The sequence below is a fragment of the Leptonotus elevatus genome, chromosome 18 (assembly GCF_054856555.1).
Source record: "Leptonotus elevatus isolate MCC_2025b chromosome 18, RoL_Lele_1.0, whole genome shotgun sequence".
Classification (NCBI taxonomy): Eukaryota; Metazoa; Chordata; class Actinopteri; order Syngnathiformes; family Syngnathidae; genus Leptonotus; species Leptonotus elevatus.
In genome coordinates this window covers 16,921,366-16,944,203 of record NC_141256.1, presented here as the reverse complement: position 1 = coordinate 16,944,203, position 22,838 = coordinate 16,921,366, and the positions used below count along the sequence as shown (strand labels likewise).

The following is a 22,838-nucleotide window of genomic DNA, read 5'->3' as shown; positions in this document are numbered from 1 at the left end:
AAATAATTTCTAAAATGTGAAACAGCAAAACAATACAAATCAAACGTGTGCCGCTAAGTTTGTCCACGGGACGGATGATTGTTTATGTTTGACTTGAGCTACATTGTGCTGAGCAGCCTGTGTTGTTGTCGCTACGCTACTGCTACATAGCTATTGCTATGCTAACCGCTACGTGGTCCATTCCTGACTCTATGGTTATCATCAGAGTAACCACAAATTGTACTCAATGTAGAGTACGAGAGCAAAGTGTCGTCCTCCAACATAATAGAACCAACAGAGTAACTCTCTGTTGTTGTTTTTTTCAAAATATGACCATCAACTAGCAAAACATATAAAATGGGAACATGCAAATATCACTTTAAGTGAAATAGTAATACTACATTTAACTTTGAAAAATACCATTCATTTCAATACATTTTAATCCTGAAAATTGTTTTGAAATAGGAGTAAATTGAGTTACAAGCAGCAACAAATTAAACTCCTAAATCAAGGTACCATTAATTGTACTTTGAATTTTTGTTTTTTAAATAATGATATGAATAGAAATATGTAGAAATTATTCCCCAAAAAGGGGCATCAAACATGCCCTCCTCCTATTCTATATAATATTTAAGAGTTAAAATCATTCAAATATGTATGAAAAAGTACATTTTGTTCAACGTTTGCTCCATAAGGTCTGTTTTTCAAACGACGACAGCCGTGACGTGACCGAACAGATGGCACAGGTACGACACGTGCAACGACAAGCCCAAGCTTTAAAATGAAGCGCTCATTTTCCATGCCCGTTCGATGTCGTTCGCCTCGGCCCCGATCCCGCCGGGCCGTTCGGACGGGAGGCCGGCCGGCCAGGCGGGACCACCCTGGGGAGAAAATGGTGAGCGGGGGATCACGTTACTCCCCAAAAATGCATCGGGCCTACAAAAGAGCAATGAGACAGGAGGGTGATGGAGACAGGGCTGCTGGAAAGGGGGGGAGGGGAGGATGTGGGGAGGGGGGGGGGGGGTAACAGGAGAGCACATGAAAGAGTGCATTAGTGGGGGGGAGATTGATTGGGATGGAGGGATGACGAGTGCTGAAAGGAGGAGATGAGCACGTTTTCCTCTTTGTTGTTCTTTTAAACGTGATGAATTCAGATTTGATGAGGTCACCAAAAGTGGGAAAGGTCTTCAAATATTAGTTCAACGGAACCTTGACTTACAAGTTTCATTCATCCTGTGATGAAGCTCAGAACTCAAATACTTATGTATTATATTTACTAATATATTTTCCCATTGAAACCATCGCCAGTGCACTTTTCGCCGTTTAGTGAACGGCACAAACAGCAAAAGTCACAAATCCAGAATGAAAGCACCCACAAGAAGCTGCTGTCAGCCACGACTCGCGCCCAGACGCTCACACGCACACACTAACGTGACCAAATCGACTCCAGCTACCGAAGCCACTTTTCAAAAAAAGTGGAAAATTGATGGGATACACTCGAGAACCTCGGAACTGTGAAGCACATGTGCTCACCACTAGGCCAGCGTGCTGCCGCGTTATTAAGTCAACACTTGCACGGATGCATAAATCTTCCCCGGCTCGACCATCCGTGTCTGTGTCAGCATCCATTCGGGTTTAGGCGCAATCTTTCATTTGGCTCCACATCACATGTATTATTCAAGTGATAAATATCCCGCCGCATAATTATACTCGTGTAACTCGAACCCGGGTGCGAGTGGATGATACAGAAAGGTTTGCATTCCACACAATAAATAAAAAGGCTCATCCCAGCTGAAGTTAATTAATTGCTCCACGCAAAAAGACACTCAGTGCTCCCAGTGAGTCTCCCTAGGGGGCGCTGTGAGTCGGGGCCATTTAATTGTAGCGCACACACGCGCGCACACGCATTCAGCGACTGGTTAAAAAATGAAGACATTAACGGCAACCTGATGCTGAGCGAGTATTGATCCACTCTCCGGGGGGGATTGAAGAGTGAGAGGACAGCAGACAGCACTTAATCTAAGCACTTGATCGGCTACGCGTGTGTGTGTGCGCGCGCGCGTGTGTGTGTGCCTTTTCCGTCCTTCCTTCTGTGAGGTCCACAGTGACACGTTCAATCTGCATCCATAACGTTACACACGCCAGACTGAGGAGCAATCAGGCCGCGTGCGTGCGTGCGTGCGTGCGCCTGCGAGCCAACGGCGGCCTTTGTGATTATGATTGGTGAGGACACGGAATGTTTAAATTCTTCACCGATTGCCGGCCTCGAAGTGAAAAGTGAATGCCAATGGTGCGGGTTCAAGAGTGCTGCAGCTAACTGTTGTAAGACAAAAGTCAAGTCAAAATGGTTTCATGCATGTTTTTTGTATGTTAATGTCATAGTGTGACGAATGTTTTTGCATCACTTTATAATGCAGCTTGGCTAGCTAGCTAAACATTACAGTGAAGTGATTTGGTATTGCTGCAGTCATTTTTTTTTTAAAGTCAATGCAAAATGTTTGTTTTGACAATAATATGTTCTATGCAGCCCTACTGGTCTAAATATGGTATTCTGGTCAATATTACGTTGTGGAATACGAGTTAAGCAGCGCATTTTTATCCATCTCAGGGGGCAACCATTTTTGTTTTTGCACAAGCATTTTTATTTTATTTTTATTTTTTTATTGAAACTGCTTTTTTAAAAAACACAGCATTAGGACATCAAACATCAATTCAAAGTTTCCATCTTTGCTTAACATTCAAAATTAGTAAAAAATAAATAAATAATCAAACAACAACTTGAAGGGGGCGGCCATTTTGTTTGCTCACAAGTAACAACCAATCACCGCTCAGCCTCAGGAAACAGGCGAGCTGTGATTGGTCGTTGCCTGAGCCCTCAGCAACTGTGATGTCATCTTCAGTTGACAGCAAGTGCCAAAATGGCCGCCCCCTGAGATGGATAAAAACATCTGGATTTTGCTTCATAACTCATATTCCACAAATGTAATATTAACTCATTTGCTCCCCAAAATGTAGAAATACGTTTTATTTGAAATGTTTTACGTGTCCCAAAGACATATTTATACGTTTATGTTTGTTTTTAATGCTAGAGCACACAGAAAGCTTTGATGCAGCCTCTCAACTGCAAAGAATGGTTGAAGCAATGGTAGTTATTACACAAACGGCCAGCAAGTGGCAGCAGTGAAAAAGAGTTCAACCAGGGCCATATTGAAAAAAAGCTAGTTTGCTTACATTTCTAAATAGATTTGTGAATAATGATGAAATTTAGCTATATTCTAATGCTAATTGCTGCAAAACGGAAACAGATAGAAATATACTTTTTTTTTTCCTGATGAAAGAAGAGACTCTAATCTTTCTTTTGGTAGGTTCCATGTTTTTATAGCAATAGAACACAATATTCTTTGGGCCTTTAAGGGATTGTTTGGATGTCTTTTTCCAACAGGCACTAGCAGTGGACAAAATAATAATCATAATAATAATAATAATAATAATAATAATAACAACGCTGCAATGGAGGATTTGAGTACGAATTGAGCCTTAGGTGTCCAAGTGGCCACGCCTCCATCCACGTTTTCTCTCTTCATTCTCTTTTAATTGTGTCCCTCTCTGTTTGTTTTCCTTTATTCTTCCATTAGTTGAAACAACATAGCAAGCATTCCAGCTGTAATGCCGTTGAGGTTCAGCGTCAATGTGGGGATTCGTGGACGGAGAGCGAGCGAGCGCGAGAGAGCGAAAGAGCCTGACGACATGTTAAGATGGCCTCGTTATGATTTCTTCCCTTAAATGCTCGTCCCATGTGACTCTCAAATCAAGACGCACGCGTCCTGCCAATGCTGGTTATATGTTGGACTTCCATAACAACGAGGCGCTCTAAAGTGGTCACGCCAGCCCGTGGCGCCGGTCCATGATGTTTGCGAAGCTTCGTTTTACATACTGGGTTTCTAATTTCTAATGATATTTATCGTCACTTGACAGTGATTTGAATTCAAGTTGAAGAAAACAAAAGTATTTCAGACATCTTCATCATTAGGACATTTGACAGGTTTTTTTTCCCGTGGTCACATGACATGCAGGAATAATGGCAGTGAGGCATCCAAAAGGGAACATCAGACATGCGAATATGAACGAACGTGTGGTGGAACACACACAGAGCGTAAGGTGCATACTGGATATTAGATTTCCTCGATTAAAGGCTAACCCCCCCCCCCAAAAAAAATACATATACACATACAGTATATAAATAAAAAGATTTGTAGCAGTGAAAATCACAAGTGATTTGCCCTCTTGACTACCTCAGCAAAAGCAACCAGGGACTAACGCTTTTAACATGACAGCACGCGTGTTCTTACTTTCACGCAAAATGTCCCCCCTTTTTTCTCTCTTCTCTGCAACTTTTCATCCTGCCTCTTGGCTGATCTTTTAAATATGAAAAACGTAGGTAGTTCAAATATGAAACTTAGTCATCGGGAAAAGTACAGCGATTTCTCTGTCAGTCTTGAAAGGTCACTTGATTTTTGTAAGACTTGTAAAACCAATAAAAAGACATTTGAAAGCGAAAGGTCACTTGTTGCTAGGCAGAATTTGAGCCGGCAAACATGAAAATGAAAACTAGTGTCTTTTTGGCGGCGACGTTGCTGAATTTGGAATTGCTGGAGAGGGGTCGCCACTCCGCTTGTTTCACAATATAAAAAAACAAATATTTCCATGATATTTTCTGGCTGTATCAAATCAAACAGCAGTTACTTGCATATTTTTTGTCAAAGGCAGCCGCTGTCCCCGTGCGTGCGTGGGACGACTCTTGCGGAAACTGTTCACGTACTTAAACATTATGTGCGTTCCTATAAAACATTCCCTCCACATAAAGCCAAGCGTCCTGGAACAGACCACAGAAGCCCCCACCTTTCTCATAACCTCCCCCAAGAGTACCGCAGTAAAACCCGGAGCGGCCGTTCGGGAGGACAGATGGGAAAGAAGCTCACGAGTGCGACACGGAAAATGCAACATTACAAAAGTGGGCGACTCAAACAAAATGATTTTTAAGCTTGTATTTAAGTACATTTCAGAGTATGTGGGAAAACTTGCAAGTTGGATCACTTGTATCTCAAGGCGCCGGCGTATCTGTACTTGCACTGTACTGCATGTGAGATCCAATACGAGATCCAAATTCTGCCTGACACGGTCAGAGAAGAAACGTATTGTGGTTGTTGGGCTGCTGATACTGTTTATGTTTACTAATAGAGTTGTTGTATTGGTCGTCATTACACCGTGATATCTTATTTTTGCGCACAAAAATAGTTACAAGCGTAACCGGAGTGTTCGCTTCGGGGAAGGACATTACAGGAATTTACGAGGTGTCAAATGTTTCCCTTTGTTCCTCCATGTGGCAGCTCACTCCGACAATTAGGGGACTCATTAGCCCCTTTTTACAACGCCGCCATTTTCTCCCTTTTTGCAGTGTTGATGTTCTGTACAAACGGCACAAAATGACGCAACGAATTTGACAAAGCATCGCAGTAATTTCCTCGAAGTATACAATATGTTCAAGTATATCACTTTTTTTTTTTAAGTTTATAAAAAGATGAAGTGCGATTCAAGGACGATGCGGGTTGCAATAGAAAGAGGAAACAAAAGACGAAGAAATGGGAAAGTTGGGACAACAAGTTTCACTATTTTATTCGCAGGTATATATGAAACTATGAATATGATTAAATATTTGGGGTGTCAGGCGATTACATTTTTTAATCGTAATTCATCACATGACTTCAAAAGTTAACTCTCGATTAATCGCAAAGTTTATATCTGTTGTAAATGTACAATAAAATATTTATTCCCTAAGTTTTCATACTCTTGTTAATTAAAGTGAAAAAAAAATTTAACTAATAGAAATGTGGCGGCATCTTTTAGTCAATGATACCGTAATTTCATAATAATTCATTTAAATTGAGTTAAAATTAAAAAGATGTGCTGTACTGTAAAAACGTGTGATATTGATTTGTGTTGGTCATTTTTCTGCCACTAGATGGCATAGTTGCATTTGTAAGACATTGGTGACAGCTCAGTGCATTTTTCTTTCATATTAAGAGCTATGGAATCTTTAACATCAAGTAACTTGTAAAATTCTGCCCATTTTTAAAATTGTCAAATACAACTTGACCCCAGTCTCCACAAATATATGCATTATTATTACATTTATTACTGCCAAATTTTGACGTGGACGTGTCTGCTGCGTTACGACTGGAAGTAAGTGACAGTCATTAATCACCTCGCGCGTTAAAACAAACTAGTGGCGTTAAAATAACTTTAAATGAACTCAAAATGAATGCACTAATTTTGACACCCCTGTTAAATATTGCTGTAAAACGTGTACAGGACTGTACATACATTGTACTGTACTGCTATTGCTTGGCGGCGCATGGTCGGCGGCTGTTTCTGGCTCGATTCTTAACTCGGATGCCGGAAATGGATTTTGCGACCAACATGCAAAGGCCAATTCTCAGGCAATACAAAAGTTATTTTTTTTAATTTTATTTTTTTTAAATCAGCCTGGTATTTAGTTCATGCGTGTCTTCCTGAAATAACCCTCATTTGGCAATTGGATTTGGGCTGTCGGGTGGGAGCGGCCCGGGCCGGCGGTAGTAATAATCATAAATCAGGTCTGAAGCGTTGCCATGTCACATGCCGGTCTGCGCGACTAATGGCCGGGCCCATCTCTCAGCGGGTATTTTTATCTTTGCACCCTGACACTCCGGACTTTCTGGAAGCGTCCTCTCGTTTTACGTCGTCAGCACCTCGGGCCAGCGCGAGCACGAGTTCCGTGCATATCTATAAATACCGTTGAGCTGGCGGCCATTTTCTTTTGGGGCCCGGCGAGAAGAGGGAGTGCTGCGACTCGCTTTATGGTGTTTTTCGTGGGGGGGGGGGCTTATTGCGCCCATCCTTGCAAGCAACAGCTGGCCTGACAAACAGAGGGGGTGCATCTGCCGCCGCCTTGAAATTCCACCATCTGACGCCTCTAAAAACACCTGGACGTGCTTCCTTCGTGCATCGTGTGCTGCCAAGTGTTCTAAGCTCGCCTGACACGCGGCACCGGAGGCGGCGGGTCGCCACTGCGGCTTCCTGCTATTTCGGGCTTGGTCACGGCTTGTGCGGCTCATTTATTTGGGCACGGCGTGTCAATCGTGACAGACTTGGGTTTATAAGCAGAAAATAATTTGTTTTGAGAACACATGTTCATACACACATACCCATTAGACTACTGGGTAATTTAAAAAAAATCACGATCTGTGAACAACCCTGTGCAATATTGTCTTTCGTATTCCTGCTCACTTGAAGCTTTACATTGTGCAATACCACTGCAACATGTAATACCTGTTAGTTGAATACCTGCATCTTCGCTCATACATTTCTACATACAACTGATGAACTCAAATACACAGTCCTTCAAAAAAAATAAAAATAAAAATAAAATGTTTTGAAATTGTTCTTTGGAGCTTGCAAACTGCAACACTGAAAAAATGTCAGCCTCTAATACAGATGAGCCAATTTGTATCGGTTGGCCCAATTACCAATATTAAATATAAATATTAAATATACTCCTACCATTCTAGAGCGGTTGTCGGACACATAACTAATTACCAGCTAGATTGGTCAAATGTAACCTTTTTTGTGTGTGTGGTCAATTTGTTTTTAGGGTGCAGCGTGTCCAATGATTTATTTTCTTCTTCTCAGTAAGTAAAGGAGTTGAATGAGTACTTCTATTCTTACCAGGGTCTTTTATTTTCACAAGTATCTGTACTTGTTACAGCGTGTGAGTATATTTGCCACCTCTGCGTACAGGACACGCAACATTACCTGTTGCTGCGTTTCCCCTCTGGATGCTGCCGTATTACACTCCGCGTGTCTCCACTGCTGCAGCGCTACCCTCACGCCTCGTCTCGGGTCAATTGAATCTTCGCACCCTACTTAGCAGCTATGGGATGAAAATTTGTGTTAAAAGTGGAGGTCTTTCAAGTGACAATTTACAAAGTGTTGTAAGTGACAGAGGTGTCTAATGGCAATTTAAAGGATGTTACATCCTTTAAATTGACAATTAGACTAATATATATATCACAGGAATTGCCTTTTAAAGATCTGTCTGTGCTGCTCTCATAAATCTTTAGGAATCTTTGAAACTTTGCACCCATAGCTTTAAAAAAAAAAAAAAGATCTACTGTAACCCAAACGGAATAATAACTAACAGCAAGCAGTCAGCAAGCTTTAAAAACAATAAAAAAATATATATATTTATTTTGTTGGCAACACAAATCGAGAGTTTGCAAATTGTTTTTGTGTAATAAAAAATAAGAAGTAGTTAGCAAGCTAGCTACACAGCTAGCTAGCGTTTAGAATAAAACAGGCCTTTTAAGTACAATTGGATTAAAATGACATGTATCAAGTGTATTGTGCGCACAATAAAGCAATTCCATCATATAGATAGCTGCAACAATGTGAATAATAAAATTGCCGTGTCGACTCCTTCCCTTCCTTCCTTTCTCGTCCTCCTCCATTTTGAGCCCATCAAATAAATACTTTAAATAAATGTTTTTTAACAAGCAATTTAATAGAAAAGAACAAATCACGTTTATAGATTAACATTAGGGCCGCGATTCCAGGGCGATAAAAATGAGAATGACATACATTCAATGTATTTATAGAAACCCCCCCAACCGAATTTAAAAGCCATCACTCACTCGGCCATCAGGGTCGGCGTCGACAGCGCGCATGCGCAGTAGCGGCTCCTGCTCAGCGTCAACTGGTCAATAATGAAGTTGCCTCTAATGGCGCTTCTCTTCCTCCAACTTGGACTTGTCGACTCCGAGTTGCAAAGTTGTGCCGCGTTCCCGCCGCTGTCAGCTCACTTCTTTGTGAAAAGTCGGACTTGGGTCAGCTTGGTGTTGGTCGCGTTCAAAGTTGCTCGCTTTTGCGGACTGGACTGTTAGCGGCGATGTTGTAAACAAAGTCCGGTGACAGCCTGCGAGGCGACGTCATGATGATGATGATGAGCTGCAGCAGCAAGTAAACCCGGACCTGGGACCAGACGACTCGCTGGCACTACGCAGGTAGAACTCGACAATTACGAATTGAGATATCGTTTAAGAACAGCAGGCTGAACACTTAAAAAAAATGTTCATAACAAACAGCAAACCGCTGTGTAATATTTAAAAAGGTAACGTTATTTAACAAACACGTGTCATAATTGTCACTTTAGTACTTCTTATATGAAATAAGAATATTATAAAAACGACATTACATAATCTATACAAGTGGTGACTTAGATCATCATTGTGTTATAAAATATTTGGGGGGAAACAATTTTCCACTTTTGTTAACTTGTATTAATTTTTTTATAATTATTTAAATGACCATGAATATTGTTGTTTTATTGTATTTTTTTTTAGAGTTTACCTACATTTTTATACTTAAAATTAGTGTTGACAGTCATTTTTATTATGTTGAATGATATTGTCAACTTTAATATTTAAAACTTTTTTTTTAATCCCAACAAATGATGTATAGAATTAAAGACCACTTAAAGATAGTTTTTTTTTTGGGCGGGGGAGAAAAATTCCCTCAATTTCTAGACTGGACATTAAAAGGTCATATTTATCTAATTAAATTTTTTTAAATACTGTACTAATTTTTTTTTCAAAATGATTAAAATTAAGAAATGGACATTTCAATATTGAAACCATTTAATAAAGAAACAACATTGGCGCAATTTTTTTTACAACTAATTTGAAGTATTATTTTTGTTACTATTTTACATTTATTTGATAGAATTTACTTGAATATTTATATTATTGGAGGTGACATCAATCGGTTTTAATAATGTATAATGAGTTTTGTTGTTGGTCGATTTAATATCTTTTCAACGACACCCTATTCGATGATTTCTTTATTTATTTATTTATCACATGGCATATCTGCGTTATATGCACGATGTCGCCGTGTCACCAATCGTGTCCAGTGCGTGTGTAATATGGGGTGAAATAACACATGTGGCCAAAGAGGAACAAGGTTCCCCGGGTCCTTTTCTCACCCCCACGTGGCGTTTGTGTTCCTACCTGATATGTAGGAAACGGGAGCGCTTGGGGCTCTCTGCGGCCTGCCCTCCGCCACTTGTACGGGGGGGGGGGGGGCACCGTGTCCTAATCCGCGTGCTGGCGGATTACATTTCACATGCGTACGGAGCAGACATAAATTCAAGGGCTATAGACGCATAACCGGGATGACTTGTGCAGATGTCATTCCTCGACTCTGGAAATAAATGATCCTATGGCGTACAAATGCGGCTTATACTTGCCGCGTGGGCTATTTGGAATGAATGACCTTTATATGCGCGCGCGCGTGAAATAAGATCGATGTTTATTATTATGAAACGGCACAGGATAACATATTGATGGCTTGTTTTAACTTAACTTCATATCAGGAAAAATGCAGTGCAATTGTTAAAGAAATGCTTTCAATAGGAATTGAGCAAAATGGATCTGCCGAGGAAGACTTTAAACAAATCGTAACATAGGAACACAGAAAATACTTTTTTTCAGCCAAAATTTGGAACTTGAATCATTTCTAAAGTCAAGATAGAATAAAAATGCTTTTCTTTACTGCCGATTTGTAGCTTTAATTATAAATACATACATGAGATCATTTCAGACAATTTGATCTCACTCTTTTTTTCTTCTTCTTATCGTCGAAGTATCACACGCGTATTTGATATCAGCAGGAATTGAAAATCAATTAAAAATCGGGAGCAAAAAAAAATTATGATCGAGACAATCCTAAGGACGAACAATATGACTTTCAATTCGTAGGTGCGTTCGTATCGGCGCGTGCCGTTTCACCGCAAGCTCATGCAGCCTGCGGTTTGTTCAACATATATGATCACATTGTAGGCCACCTTCTAATCCTGCATGACCCCCCCCACCCACCACCCCCCCCCTCACCCCACCACCCCCGCCTCCCCCCCACTTCAATCAGCGTACTTTACAGTGAGAAATTGAATTCTCTCTTGTGGGACTGTGGAGGAAACGGCAGGCATCATTGATTTTGCCTGCAGTGTCAGGTGACCTCGAATCCCCCGTCGGGCCAAAGGGAGGATTTCAGCGGGACTCAAACTCACGTTGGCCTCCTTCAAACTTCTAATGGCAGGAATTTACAGACGGGAGCTTGGACCGTCCTCCGGCAAAAAAAGGGCGAAGGTTGCGTCCGCCGCGGCGACATCGGCGGCGGCGACATCGGCGGTGGCAGCGCGCAAATCAATTCACTTTGCGAGCTGCATTATTGTCTTGGGTTTCAGGCGATGAAAAATTCAGAGGATGCCGGCGACTTTGACTGGAAAATGTCGGCCCAATCACATTTTGTGTACACAACTCAAGTGAAATGAGCCACTGTGCCATCAGAAGGAAAGAAAAACAAAATCGGACAAAATGATTTCTAAGAAAAATAGCACGCTAGATAGAATATTCTGCTTCACCAAATGTATATGACATCATTAAATATAATATCAAGACATTCCACAGTTTTTGCCACATTTCTTTGCTTCACATCGTTCTGCTCCTTCTGGTGTTTGTGCTTTGGCCACCGGGGGGCAGTGTAATGTAGACATCGCGATGGTTGGACCGTACATGCTTTCAACTTTTTTAAATCTTCGTAAAGGATGAAAAAAAAACACGCTCGTGAGTATTCTCATATCGTCCGTTGATATGTTTTGTTCCACTGTTTGCGTTCAAACATGCGTTGCATAAAAGGGTTGTGGCGCGACAACGATGCTATTTGTTAGCTCGTCTATGTGGTTTCGCTACTAGCATTAAGCTAGCGGGCTAAATGCTTGAAAGTTATGCGGTTGTTTACCGAATAAGACAACTTTTTTTTTTTTTAAATTGGAGCATTTCATCTTGTCCACCTCATCACAATGCGGCGGCGGCGGCGGCGGCGGCGGCGGCCGGACGGACGGACGGACGGACGGGCCGGTCAGTGTTCTGGTCCTGGAGTGTTTTCTGTCGGCCAAGCAAGCGCGCGGATCATTTACGCGGCTCCCTTTTCATTGTTGATATTTACTTGTGCAATTATCTCGCCGCTTGGCTCGCGGATGAAGACGATACGCCCGCCGCCCGCCGCCCGTTCGGCTCCTGTTGCTCACACATAAACACACCGGCGGAACCTCGCACTGACACATCAACACACACACAAAAGAAGATAAGTGTTTTGGCGGCTTTCGAGCTTGTTGTGTGGAATAAACATGTGTCGTTATTGCAAGGGAACGTCCGGACACGCACGCCATTCGTCGAAATCCACAATCAAGAAAACCTTCTTTTTTTTTTTTCCCGCAACCTGCCATAATCTTGAGTTCTCACCCTTTCTCTCCCTTCGCTAGCTTAATGCTAACACATAATGCAAAATGCAGTTAAGTTTAAAACTTGCTCACGTCCGCTAACGCACATGTTGCTTTATGAATTGATTTTTTGCAGTTGAAAGCGTGCGAGGTTTGAAGCCCGCGAGCCATGGAGGCCTCACAGGACCTCAACGAGCAAACGGTAAGTTACTACGATACGGAATTCCTGACCCGTGTGTGCGTGTGTGTGTGTGTGTGTGTTGTGGCCGTGAGAGAATTGAGCGCAACAATTAATTGCAACATTGCAAAGAAAAACAGTCAAAAGCTTTCGCAACAATGGAGAAATTAAATGAGCGTTCAAGTCAGAAACGGATTTTGAAGACGTGAGCATCCGCGCTCGGCCACGCGGCAATCCGTGCGTGACATCAGCACGCGCGTTGCCGCCATTTTGCTTATTTAAAGATCGGTCGCATATTGTTGGGAAAATGATTTTGGCGGCGAACAAGGTGTGCTCGCATTTCAAAGTCGTTAGTCAGCTAGCAGAACAGGTGTAATTTCATCTCCTCCATCAAGCCTCGGACTCACCCAACCCCCCCCCCCCCTCCCACCGCTCTCGACATGCCCCCCCCCCCCCCCCTCCACTGACCTGCCAGCCTGCACTGTAATAATAGCGCAAAGTGGGCCACGACGCATCAACTATGTTGTTTTTCCTCCACTTTTTGATGTTGCCCTGCGAGACGCCGGCGGTGTGGATTGCACGCCGACCCGGCGGACCGCTGCCACTCAAATTTACAGTCGGCAAAAAGGAGAAGAGGAGGAAGAATTAGCTCTTGTCTTGCACTGTGGCTTTATTAAATATTAATATTCCCCGGTTACTTCACCTGCTCGAAATAGGCCGGTGACATCACTCGCAGCGTGAATTTGAGCTTTGCGTCGGCCACATTGATTCATTGCTGGAAATGAGATATCGGCGTCGGCGCACAGATTTCGGTTGTTCGCACAAATGTGAGACTGAAGAACGCTACGGTGTATTTGAATTTGGATTAGCTTTGTGGGAATAATTAATTTCATCGGGATGGGAATAAATAATTAGCAATCGTTAGACAGCTCGAGCTAGCTAAACAAGAAGACATTTTTTTGGGGTATGCAGGAAGTAGCCTAACTATGCTATACCCGTACTTGGGATGTAACAAGATCCAAACGTCACGATATGATATTGTCACGACATTTTGGGGAGGTTGGCGATACAAAAAAGGTCACAATATTGTAAAAAAAAAAAAAAAGAGCTCTTACTAAAAAAAACACAATATTGTGCTTTTGTACATGACAGCAACAAGCCAGAATCTCTAATAAGACTTGATATCGAGGCACGTACTTGCTAATGCTAGCACGCATTGAGTTCCTCCACATAACGACTCTGTTCCCAAGCATGTGACGTTCCCCTTCATCTGACCGTGAGCGAGGATTTTAAACATGGAAGGGCCAAAACATGCCTTGTGAAAATTAAACTGCACTTTACAAAAACTAGCCACGAGAGGGTGCTACAACTGCACAAATGGAAATCAACCTGACTTTTTTAACAGACGATGACGATGTTTTAATATCGCCATATCACGATATTGCCGTTATCGTTACATCCGTACCGATAGCTAGCTAATTCATTTCTGTTGAAACACTTTGCGCATGTAAAATACGTCTCCGTGTTTTTCCATGTTGTGGTATTTTATAGGTTGAGGGGCGTGTCCACTCATATTCAGCCACACTGACATACACAGGCGGGTAAAAGTTGAATGCAGGTCGCCGCAGGGCAGGGCGACAAAACCAAAACGAAAAAATATCCTGCGCATTGTGGAAATGTTAAGCGAGGCCAGAGGAAACGTTCACCAAATGAACAATGTATACTTCTCATATTACAGGATCAGCTTTCGGTAAACATGTTGTTGAAATGTTGAAATTTCCGGCGTGACATTTCAGCAGTTAACGGGGAAATTGCCCCCTTTTTTTGTTGTTGTTTTAACTAATTAGCAACGGCATTTTAGGAAATTGACAGAACATAAAGTAAGCGACAACTTTGCTTTTTTTTTTTTTCCTTGTTGAAGGTTTAACATTGATAGTGAAAGTTGCCAATTGAAAAAGGCGTGTCTCGGGTGACCAAGAAAACAAGAGCTCGCCTCGCACACAAAGTTTCGGGGAGTTGCCTGTTGATACTTGATAGCCCCCCCCCCTCCCCCACCTGCCCCCCCCCCCCCCTCTTGTCCTCCCTGCTCGCCTTTAAAGTCCCTCGACTTCCTCCCCTCTCCCCGACATTTCCCAGCGCCGCGCGTCATCTGGGTTGCGGTCCGAGGGGCCAAGCTGCCGTCCGGGGTCCCTCGGGGTGGCCTGGAAGGAGCGCTGGGTCGCGGCCAGACGCGGTTGTTGCTAATGCTACTTTTAGCCTGTTTAACTGTCGCACGCCACCTGTTGTCACATACTTGTTTAGCTGTGGCAAAATGCTGTTAACACTTTTTTCCCGCCTCAGCGTGTGACCATCATGACGTCTTGGTGTCAACTACGGGTTTGATTTAGCATTGACGCGAGCTACGAGACGTACGCGCATACACTCGCGGTGTACAAGGTGGACCAAAAAGTGCTTTTTTTGGTGTTTGCCGGTCCAGTAAAACCGATTGTTGATCGGTCGCATCCAGTTGGATAAAAAAAAGGTAGCGCGCTAATTGCTGTTGATTCAAGTTTTGACTCCTTTGAGCTTCGCAAGGAAAAAAAAGTCATCAAGATGGAGGAGGGCGGGAAAAGCTTCTTTTAGCAGCTGTCCCAGTTTGTGTGCGAGCGACTGCACGGACCAAGTTAGAAGAGGCGAAGGGGGGGTCGGGTTGCACCCCTCTTTCACCCCGACTGCCCCGTGCAGTCACATGGCATAAACATACGCGGATACATAGCACGGCGGCTAAATGCGAGCGAGGGCGAACCCGCTCACCACAATCGTGTCGGCGTCATCGCCATTTTGGTTGAATGTTTTTTTTTTTGTTTTTTTTAAATCTGCCCGGCAACAAGGATACGCTGGCGAAACGCTGCCATCGCTCGAGTCGGCTGGCATTCTCGCCGCGGCGCAGATCGTGTACGCCGATTCTCGTAAGATGGATGCCGAGCTGACAGTGGCGAGTTGGCATTCGTGCGGCAACCTTAACTGGAAGGGATTTTTTTTTTTTTTATCTGAGGGGACATTTCAAATGTTTACCATTTACAGCAGTTCCTTGATTTTCAAGTTCCTTTGGAAATGTTTTTATAATCTCTTTTGATTATATTGTGAATGCTGTTAATTAGTTACATTTGCTGTCTCAAGATGGCCGACGTCAATTGAGGGACATCAATGCACAGCTGCTCCAGCCGGCATTAATCTGCTTCATTTCTAGTTAGTAGCAATGGAAACAGGAGTGCAGAACAATCAGACATTCTGCCCCACCAAATGGAACCATTATTTCAAGAACTCGAACAATAAAATGTCTATCTTGATGCTCCGCAGAGATCGTTTTTGCACATAATAGATGACTCATTCGCTGACACCCACGTCACCCACCAGGCCAGGCCCAGCCTTTTAAAGCCATACAACATCAAAGTCACAGATGCTTCAGTAGAATGTGAGGGTGACAAACCCAAATAAAGAAAAATAATAATAGTCCTCGAGTTACGTGGTTCGGACTTTACTGCGTCCGTGCTTCGTCCGTAGCACTTTCGGTTTCGTTAATTTCCGTTTAAATAAAGTTACTTGAAGTTGTGTTACCTCTCCAGGTGCGCTCGCCATCTGGCGCGTCACATTTCCGTGTTGAAGTTCCAATTAGCTCTGCTCTGCCGTCCGGCAGCAACGAATGTCCGAGCGGAAACGCAAAAAAATTGCTTCCGCCGTCTTCCGGGTCGCGCAAATATCTTTTAATATTGACTTTAACGGTGACATCGGACTTAAGTCATAATTCGGGTTACATCGCCAGCGCATGAACGGAAGTGGATCGTAACTCGAGGACTCTCTTTATCAATAAGTTTGTTGTAGTATTAATTGAAGACCAATTTGATCGCTGCCTTAACGAGTTGCCGTTGAAATCGAAACGGAACAAAACGTGATTTTTCTTGAGTTTTTCCTGACATCTGAAATTAATTGTATGATATTGATAATTGCTTAGCCATCGCAACCGGGTTCGAATGTCCATCCCAAATCAACATGTGATCGGCTCATGTGTTTATTTTGAATTGAATTTATTTTCCCGGTTGCTCCGAGAATTTCAGGACCGCCGGGCAGCGTCAAGAATCCGTCAATGCTGCCTTTGTTGCATCAAACAGAAAAATTGGGTTTTGCTTTGCCAGTTTTTCTCCCCGTCGCGTTAGAAAAAACCTCCGAGACGGGGAAAGGTTAGCCCGCTTGTGTTCAAAGGTCGACTGTTTTCTCCCCGAGTGCGTGTGCGTGCGCGTGCGCGAACCCGACGCAACACCCCATAAAACCAACCTTGTCAGTCTTCCCGCTTAGTTTTGGGGGGCTGGTGAAAAAAAAAAAAAAAAGATGTAACACGATAATTAGCTTGGCGCTGGCGTGTTTCGGAAGGCGCTAGAGCGCCGCGGAGGCGCGAGGTCACGGGGTCAGCGTCGACCGTCGAGCACAACGTCTGCGAACGACGCGCCAACCGGCCTGGAGAATCCATCGAGAGCGGCGGAGAAAAAGCCGCGTGGGCTTTCTTTCTTCGGAGAAAGGCAGCAGACAGGAAACCGCAGGATATTTGCACCCGAGTGTCTGCTGAGTGCGTCAAGGTGTTTGGCGCTCTGCTTTACGCATACGCTCGCTCGCTCGCTCGCGGCCGGCGGTGTGGGACGGCTGAGGTCATGCGTCTCCAAGATTGCCGACTTTTCAAGACGCGGGCGACGTGCTGCCAGATTGCGATTTTTATTGCGGCCTCACCTTTTTTTGCTCAAGTTGGCCGAGCGTCCAAAACGGCAAATTGCTACAACGGCGCGTTGCTTACGGTTGCTTACGGTTGCTTACGGAGGAGCCCGACTGACCCGCCCGCAGCCGGCCGAGAACTTCCTTTGCTGCCGAAGGGATTGGATTTCCGTCTGTGCGGCACACGAGCCACCGCAGCGGTATCGATGCCGGGGCCACTTTTGCCTTTGACCTCGCTCGTACTTGACGCACACGCAATGTTGCCGGCGGTTTTTCTGCATCATCAGCAAAACGGCGGCAAATGTTCAACGCGCAATCAATTGTCAAATGGATTCATTGAACTCGGATTTTTGAGGTAAAGCGTGAAAATGGTTTTCGCCATTCAGTTTTTGCTCATTTTTGGGGGGGGGGGGGGGCACGGGTAAAAAGAGGGACACGTGAAGCATTTTACAATTCGAGATGAGTCGCCCCTGACACACTATTTAAGAACTAGAACTCCTTTGTTCACATCAGATGTTACTTGATACGTAAAGGTTGCAGCAAGCTAGCTCGCTCACCCAAAAATACATTTTCCCGTCAGATAGTTTGCCGGCATAGCCACTTTAGAGCGCCCCATTGTCAGCTGCAAGTGTGCACACATCATGGAGATAAGATGGACGTGCGAGTGTATATATATATATTAGGGGTGTCAAAATGTACAATACAATATTTTTTACCTAAGTTTTTATACTCTTGTTACCATAAAAGTGGAAAAAGATTTTACACTAATAGAAAGATGGCTGCATCTTTTAGTCATTGATGCAGTCATTTCATAATAATTGATAAAAATTTAATTAATATTAAAAAGATGTACTGTACTGTAAAAAAACAAGTGTGATATTGATTTGTGTTGAGGTCATTTTTCTGCCACTAGATGGCATAATTGCATTTGTAAGACATTGGTGGCAGTTCAGTGCATTTTTCTTCTCATATTAGATTGAGATATCTCGTCTTTAGCGTGAAGTGACTTGTGAAATTCTGCATTCTTCTTGACCCCAGTCCCCACAAATATATGCGTTATTGTTCAATTTATTTCTGCAAAATTTTGTCATGGACGTGTCTGCTGCGTTGCGACTGGAATTCCCCCAGTCCAGACTTTCCAAGTAAAAGGGCGGTCATTAATCACGCGTTAAAAACAATTAGTGTTAAGTGTTAGTTAAATCAACGCGCTAATTTTGAAACCCCTAATATATATATATATATATATATATATATATATATATATATATATATATATATATATATATATATATATATAAATATATAAATATATATATATATATATATATATATAAATATATATATATATATATATATATATATATATATAAATAAATAAATATATATATATATATATATATATATATATATATAAATAAATAAATATATATATATATATATATATATATATAAATATATATATATATAAATATATATATTTTTTTTTTATCAGACGAGACAGGGGCACTTTAGAGCGCCTCGTTGTTGCGGCATGGAAAAGCCTCAAGATGACCTGGTGGGATATATTACAGCCACTGGAGACTTTTTAAGCTAACTCTTCTTTGTCGTGTGTCAAATTTAGAAGACATTTTTTAACTTGTGTAATAAAAAAAATAAAAAAAATCCTCGAGGAGGGTAAAGTTCAATATGATTGAGGACAAAGTCTGTTGTCAGCAGCAGCAGCATCATCGTGCTCATCAATAATTGAAGCTAATGTCATTGAGGCCCGAGCTCCTTTTCAGACGCCTTTTAATTAAATGATGAATGGCCTCCCAGCTGCCTGTTAAATAATGCTGCCTGTGACATCACGACATAAGGTAGATATCCTTCAAAAGCAGCTTTTCAGGGCTCCGCTGCAACAGGCAGGAGATAGATCGCACGCACGCACGCACGCACGCACGCACGCACGCGCGCACGCACGCACGCACGCACCATCTGCTCTCAGCAAAGATTCAATATAGGAGCTAACAGCCAGCTGTTCCATGCGAGCAGGCTGTTAAAAAAAAAAAAAAAAAAAAAACACGTCATATCGGCTTGCTAATAAAAATCACTCAAAATACGGCATGCGTGCGCGCGTGCGTTAAAACGGGGGTCGAGGAAGTATGGAAGTGTGAAAGGGGAGAAGAAGGAAGGACGGAAAGTCCAAAAAGGGGACAACAGGTAGCGCAGACAGGCAGGTATGAGGGGCCCCTCGGGGGGGGGGGGGGGGGGGGCTCCACACAGCAGGGGCCTGCCCATGAGAACAACGCCGGACCCCCCCACCCCCCCGCCCTCCGTGATGCTCTCTTCATCGTTCAAACGCACGCACACGCCCGCGCCGGCGGGCTGCCTGCGTATCGGATTGCCGTCTTCACAATGGAAGCGTCCCCCGCTCGCCGCACAAAAGACACGCTCGAGACCGCCATCGCACATTTGATCACAAAAGTCGATTCCGTTGGCCACATCGTTACGTACGCATTCGGTGTCGAAAAATTTGACGACCGACGGTCCGACGCTGACGCATTGTTTTGTTATTTCCGGCGGTTTATGGTCGGCCATTCCTAACCCGGAGCTCTCGAGGTTACGTGCGACGTCGTTTCGACTTTACGGCGCCCGCGCCTCGTCCGTAGCGCCTTCGCTTTCGTTCATTTCCCAAAGTAATCGCGGCAGTTTTTTCAAGTCGCGTTGTTGTCGGTCGGCTCGCCATCGGGCGCGTCACATTTCCGTGTTGACGCTTGAATTGGCGCCGCTCTGGCGTCCGGCAGCAATCAATGTCCGTGCGGAAACGCAAAATATTGTTTTCCGGGTTGCACGAAAATGTTTTTTTTTAAATTAATGTACAAAGTATTTTGATGTAAATATCGACGGGGAAATCCGACTTAGGTCCAAATTCGGGTTACATCGCCAGTTTAGGAACGCAACTCGGCCGTAACTTGAGGACTTCCTAGAAAAAAATTTGAAGCGAAATGCGAAACGTGTTTGCGCGAATCGAGTGCACAGATTGAGGTTTGCGTGAAGACGAGACGCTGAAGTGCTCTCGGGGAAGATTTTTGGGGAGGGAGGATGTGGTTTGGGGTCCTGGCGTGGGTGCGTGGGGGGTGGAACTTGTGCAGTGGCTGCGGTCAGGTCAGGGGAAAAGGGGGTCTTTGGAGGGGCGGGGGGGGGGCTGCAAAAAGAGCGGTGTTGTGTTTCCTCAGCTTCCAAGCAGCAGAGGAAGCGGCAAGCGCCGACTCTTCCAGTCCAATCCGTCATCTTGCTTGATTTTGACGCTTTCCAATTACCATGACAACAACTAGCTTGCTAGCTCGCCACGATCGGGTTGTCCGTTGACGTAGCGGCTTTAGAGTGCCGCATTGTCAATGTCAGCCATGAGTGTGTGCGGATCACAGTGAGTAAGGGTGGAAGCACTGGAAGGTAGGAAAGTGGGACTTGACATCCGCGAGTGCAAAGGGGCTTCGTGCTGGCAGGGCCAATTTAGAGCGCCTTATTGTCACGGCACACTCTAAAAACAGTTCAGTACAGGTCAAAAATTGGACCCAACTTTGAGTGAAGAAATGGATCTTTTAGTGTACAAAAATTAAAAAATATTGGTCAGATCATTTACTTGGGTCAAAATTTAGTTAGAGTCATTTTGTATAAAACAAACCAGAAAGTTGGGTCCAATTGACCCATGTCTATTTTTGAACCATAATTGTGTTACTTTTGACCCAACTGTTTTTTCGAGTGCATGGAAAAGCCCAACAATGATCTGATCCACAGGAAACTTGAAGCGGTTATATTTTCTCAGATGGAAGATGAGCATCCATTTTGCAGGTTGTCATATTGTGATATTTGATTGACAGTTGAGCCGAGTGTGTTTTTTTTTTTTTTAGTACATTCAGCGGACACGCCCACATTTGTTTAAGAGTGCCTTGATTTGTCATCATTTTCAAACGTATTTGATGTTTTTTGTGTAATCGTCTCTGTGGTGTGTCAAATTAATAAGACCGACTTTCATGACAACGTTAACTGAAGTGTCATAAATGAGTAAAAAACTAAAAAACGGATTTCTTGTCTTCAGGCATCTCATTTAGTGATTTTTTTTTTCTTCTTTTTTTTTTTTGGTGCGTGCAAAGTTTAAAGTTGACCGTCTTTGCTTGCCCCTCCCGATTTGTTCCGTTTTTGCCTTAAAAACAAGCCAAAAAGTCGTCATATGAAGTCACACAGGTCCGAATTGTGACAAATTCAAAACGAGTTTCATGGCCACTAACTGATTTCGTCTACTCGTGGCATTTTCAAGGTGACGTCGTAAAATGTCTTAGCAGCGAGACAAAATGGCAGAAAACAATGGAGTCATTCATCATCTTTCATTTCTGGACAATCTGTTGGATCTGCAAATGTTTCTCCCGCTGTCTGACTCTGCCGCCATGTGTGTGCGTGTGCGTGTGCGCGCGCGGGCGCGCGTCCAGTCATCCGTGGGCGGGTGTCGGTTTCTCCCGGTGTGTGTGCGTGTTTTTTTTTAATCACTCTCATCAGATTAGCCTGGCAGGGGCAGTCGAGGCCAAACGCTTCACAATTAACAGCGCAGAAATGGCGCGCACGCACGCACGCACGCACGCACGTACGCACGCACGTCCATCAGTTACTTTTCATTTGTGTGCGTGGAGTTAAGCGGCCTTAAATCATGTCGCTGATCCTGGAGGCGAAATCAAGCGAGCAGCGCGCGCGAAGACCACCGGGAAAATGAGGAGGATGAAGAGCGCCCCCGCTCGCTCGACTTCATTTAAAGTTCCTTTCACGCCACCATTTTTTTTGGAACGCGTGATTAATGGCCGTTGTTCCTTACTGGGGGAAATCCAGTCGCAACGCAGCGGACGCGTCCGCGTCCAAATTTTATAGCAATAAATGTAATAATAAGGAATATATTTGTGGAGACGGGGGTCAAGTTGTATTTTACAATTTACAATTCAAGTTACTTCATGTTAAAGATGAGATCGCTCTTAATATTAAAAAAAAAGAAAAAGAAAATGCTGTCACCAATGTCTTACAAATGCAATTATGCCATCTAGTGGCAGAAAAATGACCTCAACACAAACAATATCACACTCGTTTTTTTTTTACAGTACAGCGCATCTAATTTTAACTCAATTTTATGATTTGTTATGAAATATACAAATATGAATATTTTTTATTTCTATGAATTTAACATTTAACAACGCGATCACTTTTAGCTCCATTGTCATCTCGTTGGGAAAGATTTGATTCATCCGGTGTAAAAATTCTTTAAAAAAAAAAATCTTTTTGTGGCATTCCCGAAGTGGCACTATCGTGTGAATGTCAGGCCCACTAAATTGAGAGCCGGGGGGGGGGGGGGGGGTTGTGTGTGGGGGGGGGGGGTATTCCCATCAACCTCCTCCCTTTTTTTTTCTAGGTCCCTCTCTCTTGTATGGAGTCCAAGTGCACCTGAAGAAAAAAAAAAGGGTCATTTTTGTAGACATAAAGACGAGGGATAGTTTTACACCTCCCCGGGCTGGGGCACAACTGTTGGGGGCCGTCCGGGCGGGCGGGGCG

General features: G+C 43.4%; 1 protein-coding gene and 1 long non-coding RNA gene across 12 annotated transcripts in view; one reads left to right on the top strand and one right to left on the bottom strand.

Annotated features, from left to right (window-relative positions):
• LOC147158954 (uncharacterized) overlaps positions 1 to 9,440 on the bottom strand; it is a 33,658-nt gene extending 24,218 nt beyond the window's left edge. Inside the window, exons 1-2 of one of the 2 annotated variants that reach the window (XR_015090709.1) lie at positions 8,709 to 9,440; positions 7,831 to 7,948 (exon numbers count right to left, since the gene is read on the bottom strand). This is a non-coding gene — a long non-coding RNA (uncharacterized LOC147158954). The remainder of the gene's footprint in view (positions 1 to 7,830; positions 7,949 to 8,708) is intronic. The other variant, XR_015090708.1, reaches the window with a different exon arrangement.
• eya4 (EYA transcriptional coactivator and phosphatase 4) overlaps positions 8,758 to 22,838 on the top strand; it is a 39,856-nt gene continuing 25,775 nt past the window's right edge. For all 10 annotated transcript variants that reach the window (XR_015090704.1, XR_015090705.1, XM_086060628.1 and 7 more), the window contains exons 1-2: positions 8,758 to 9,077; positions 12,489 to 12,554. Coding sequence is in view for 8 of the 10 variants with exons in the window: in XM_086060628.1 (XP_085916754.1) it covers positions 12,522 to 12,554 (33 nt within the window). In the remaining 2 variants the exon portion in view is untranslated. The remainder of the gene's footprint in view (positions 9,078 to 12,488; positions 12,555 to 22,838) is intronic.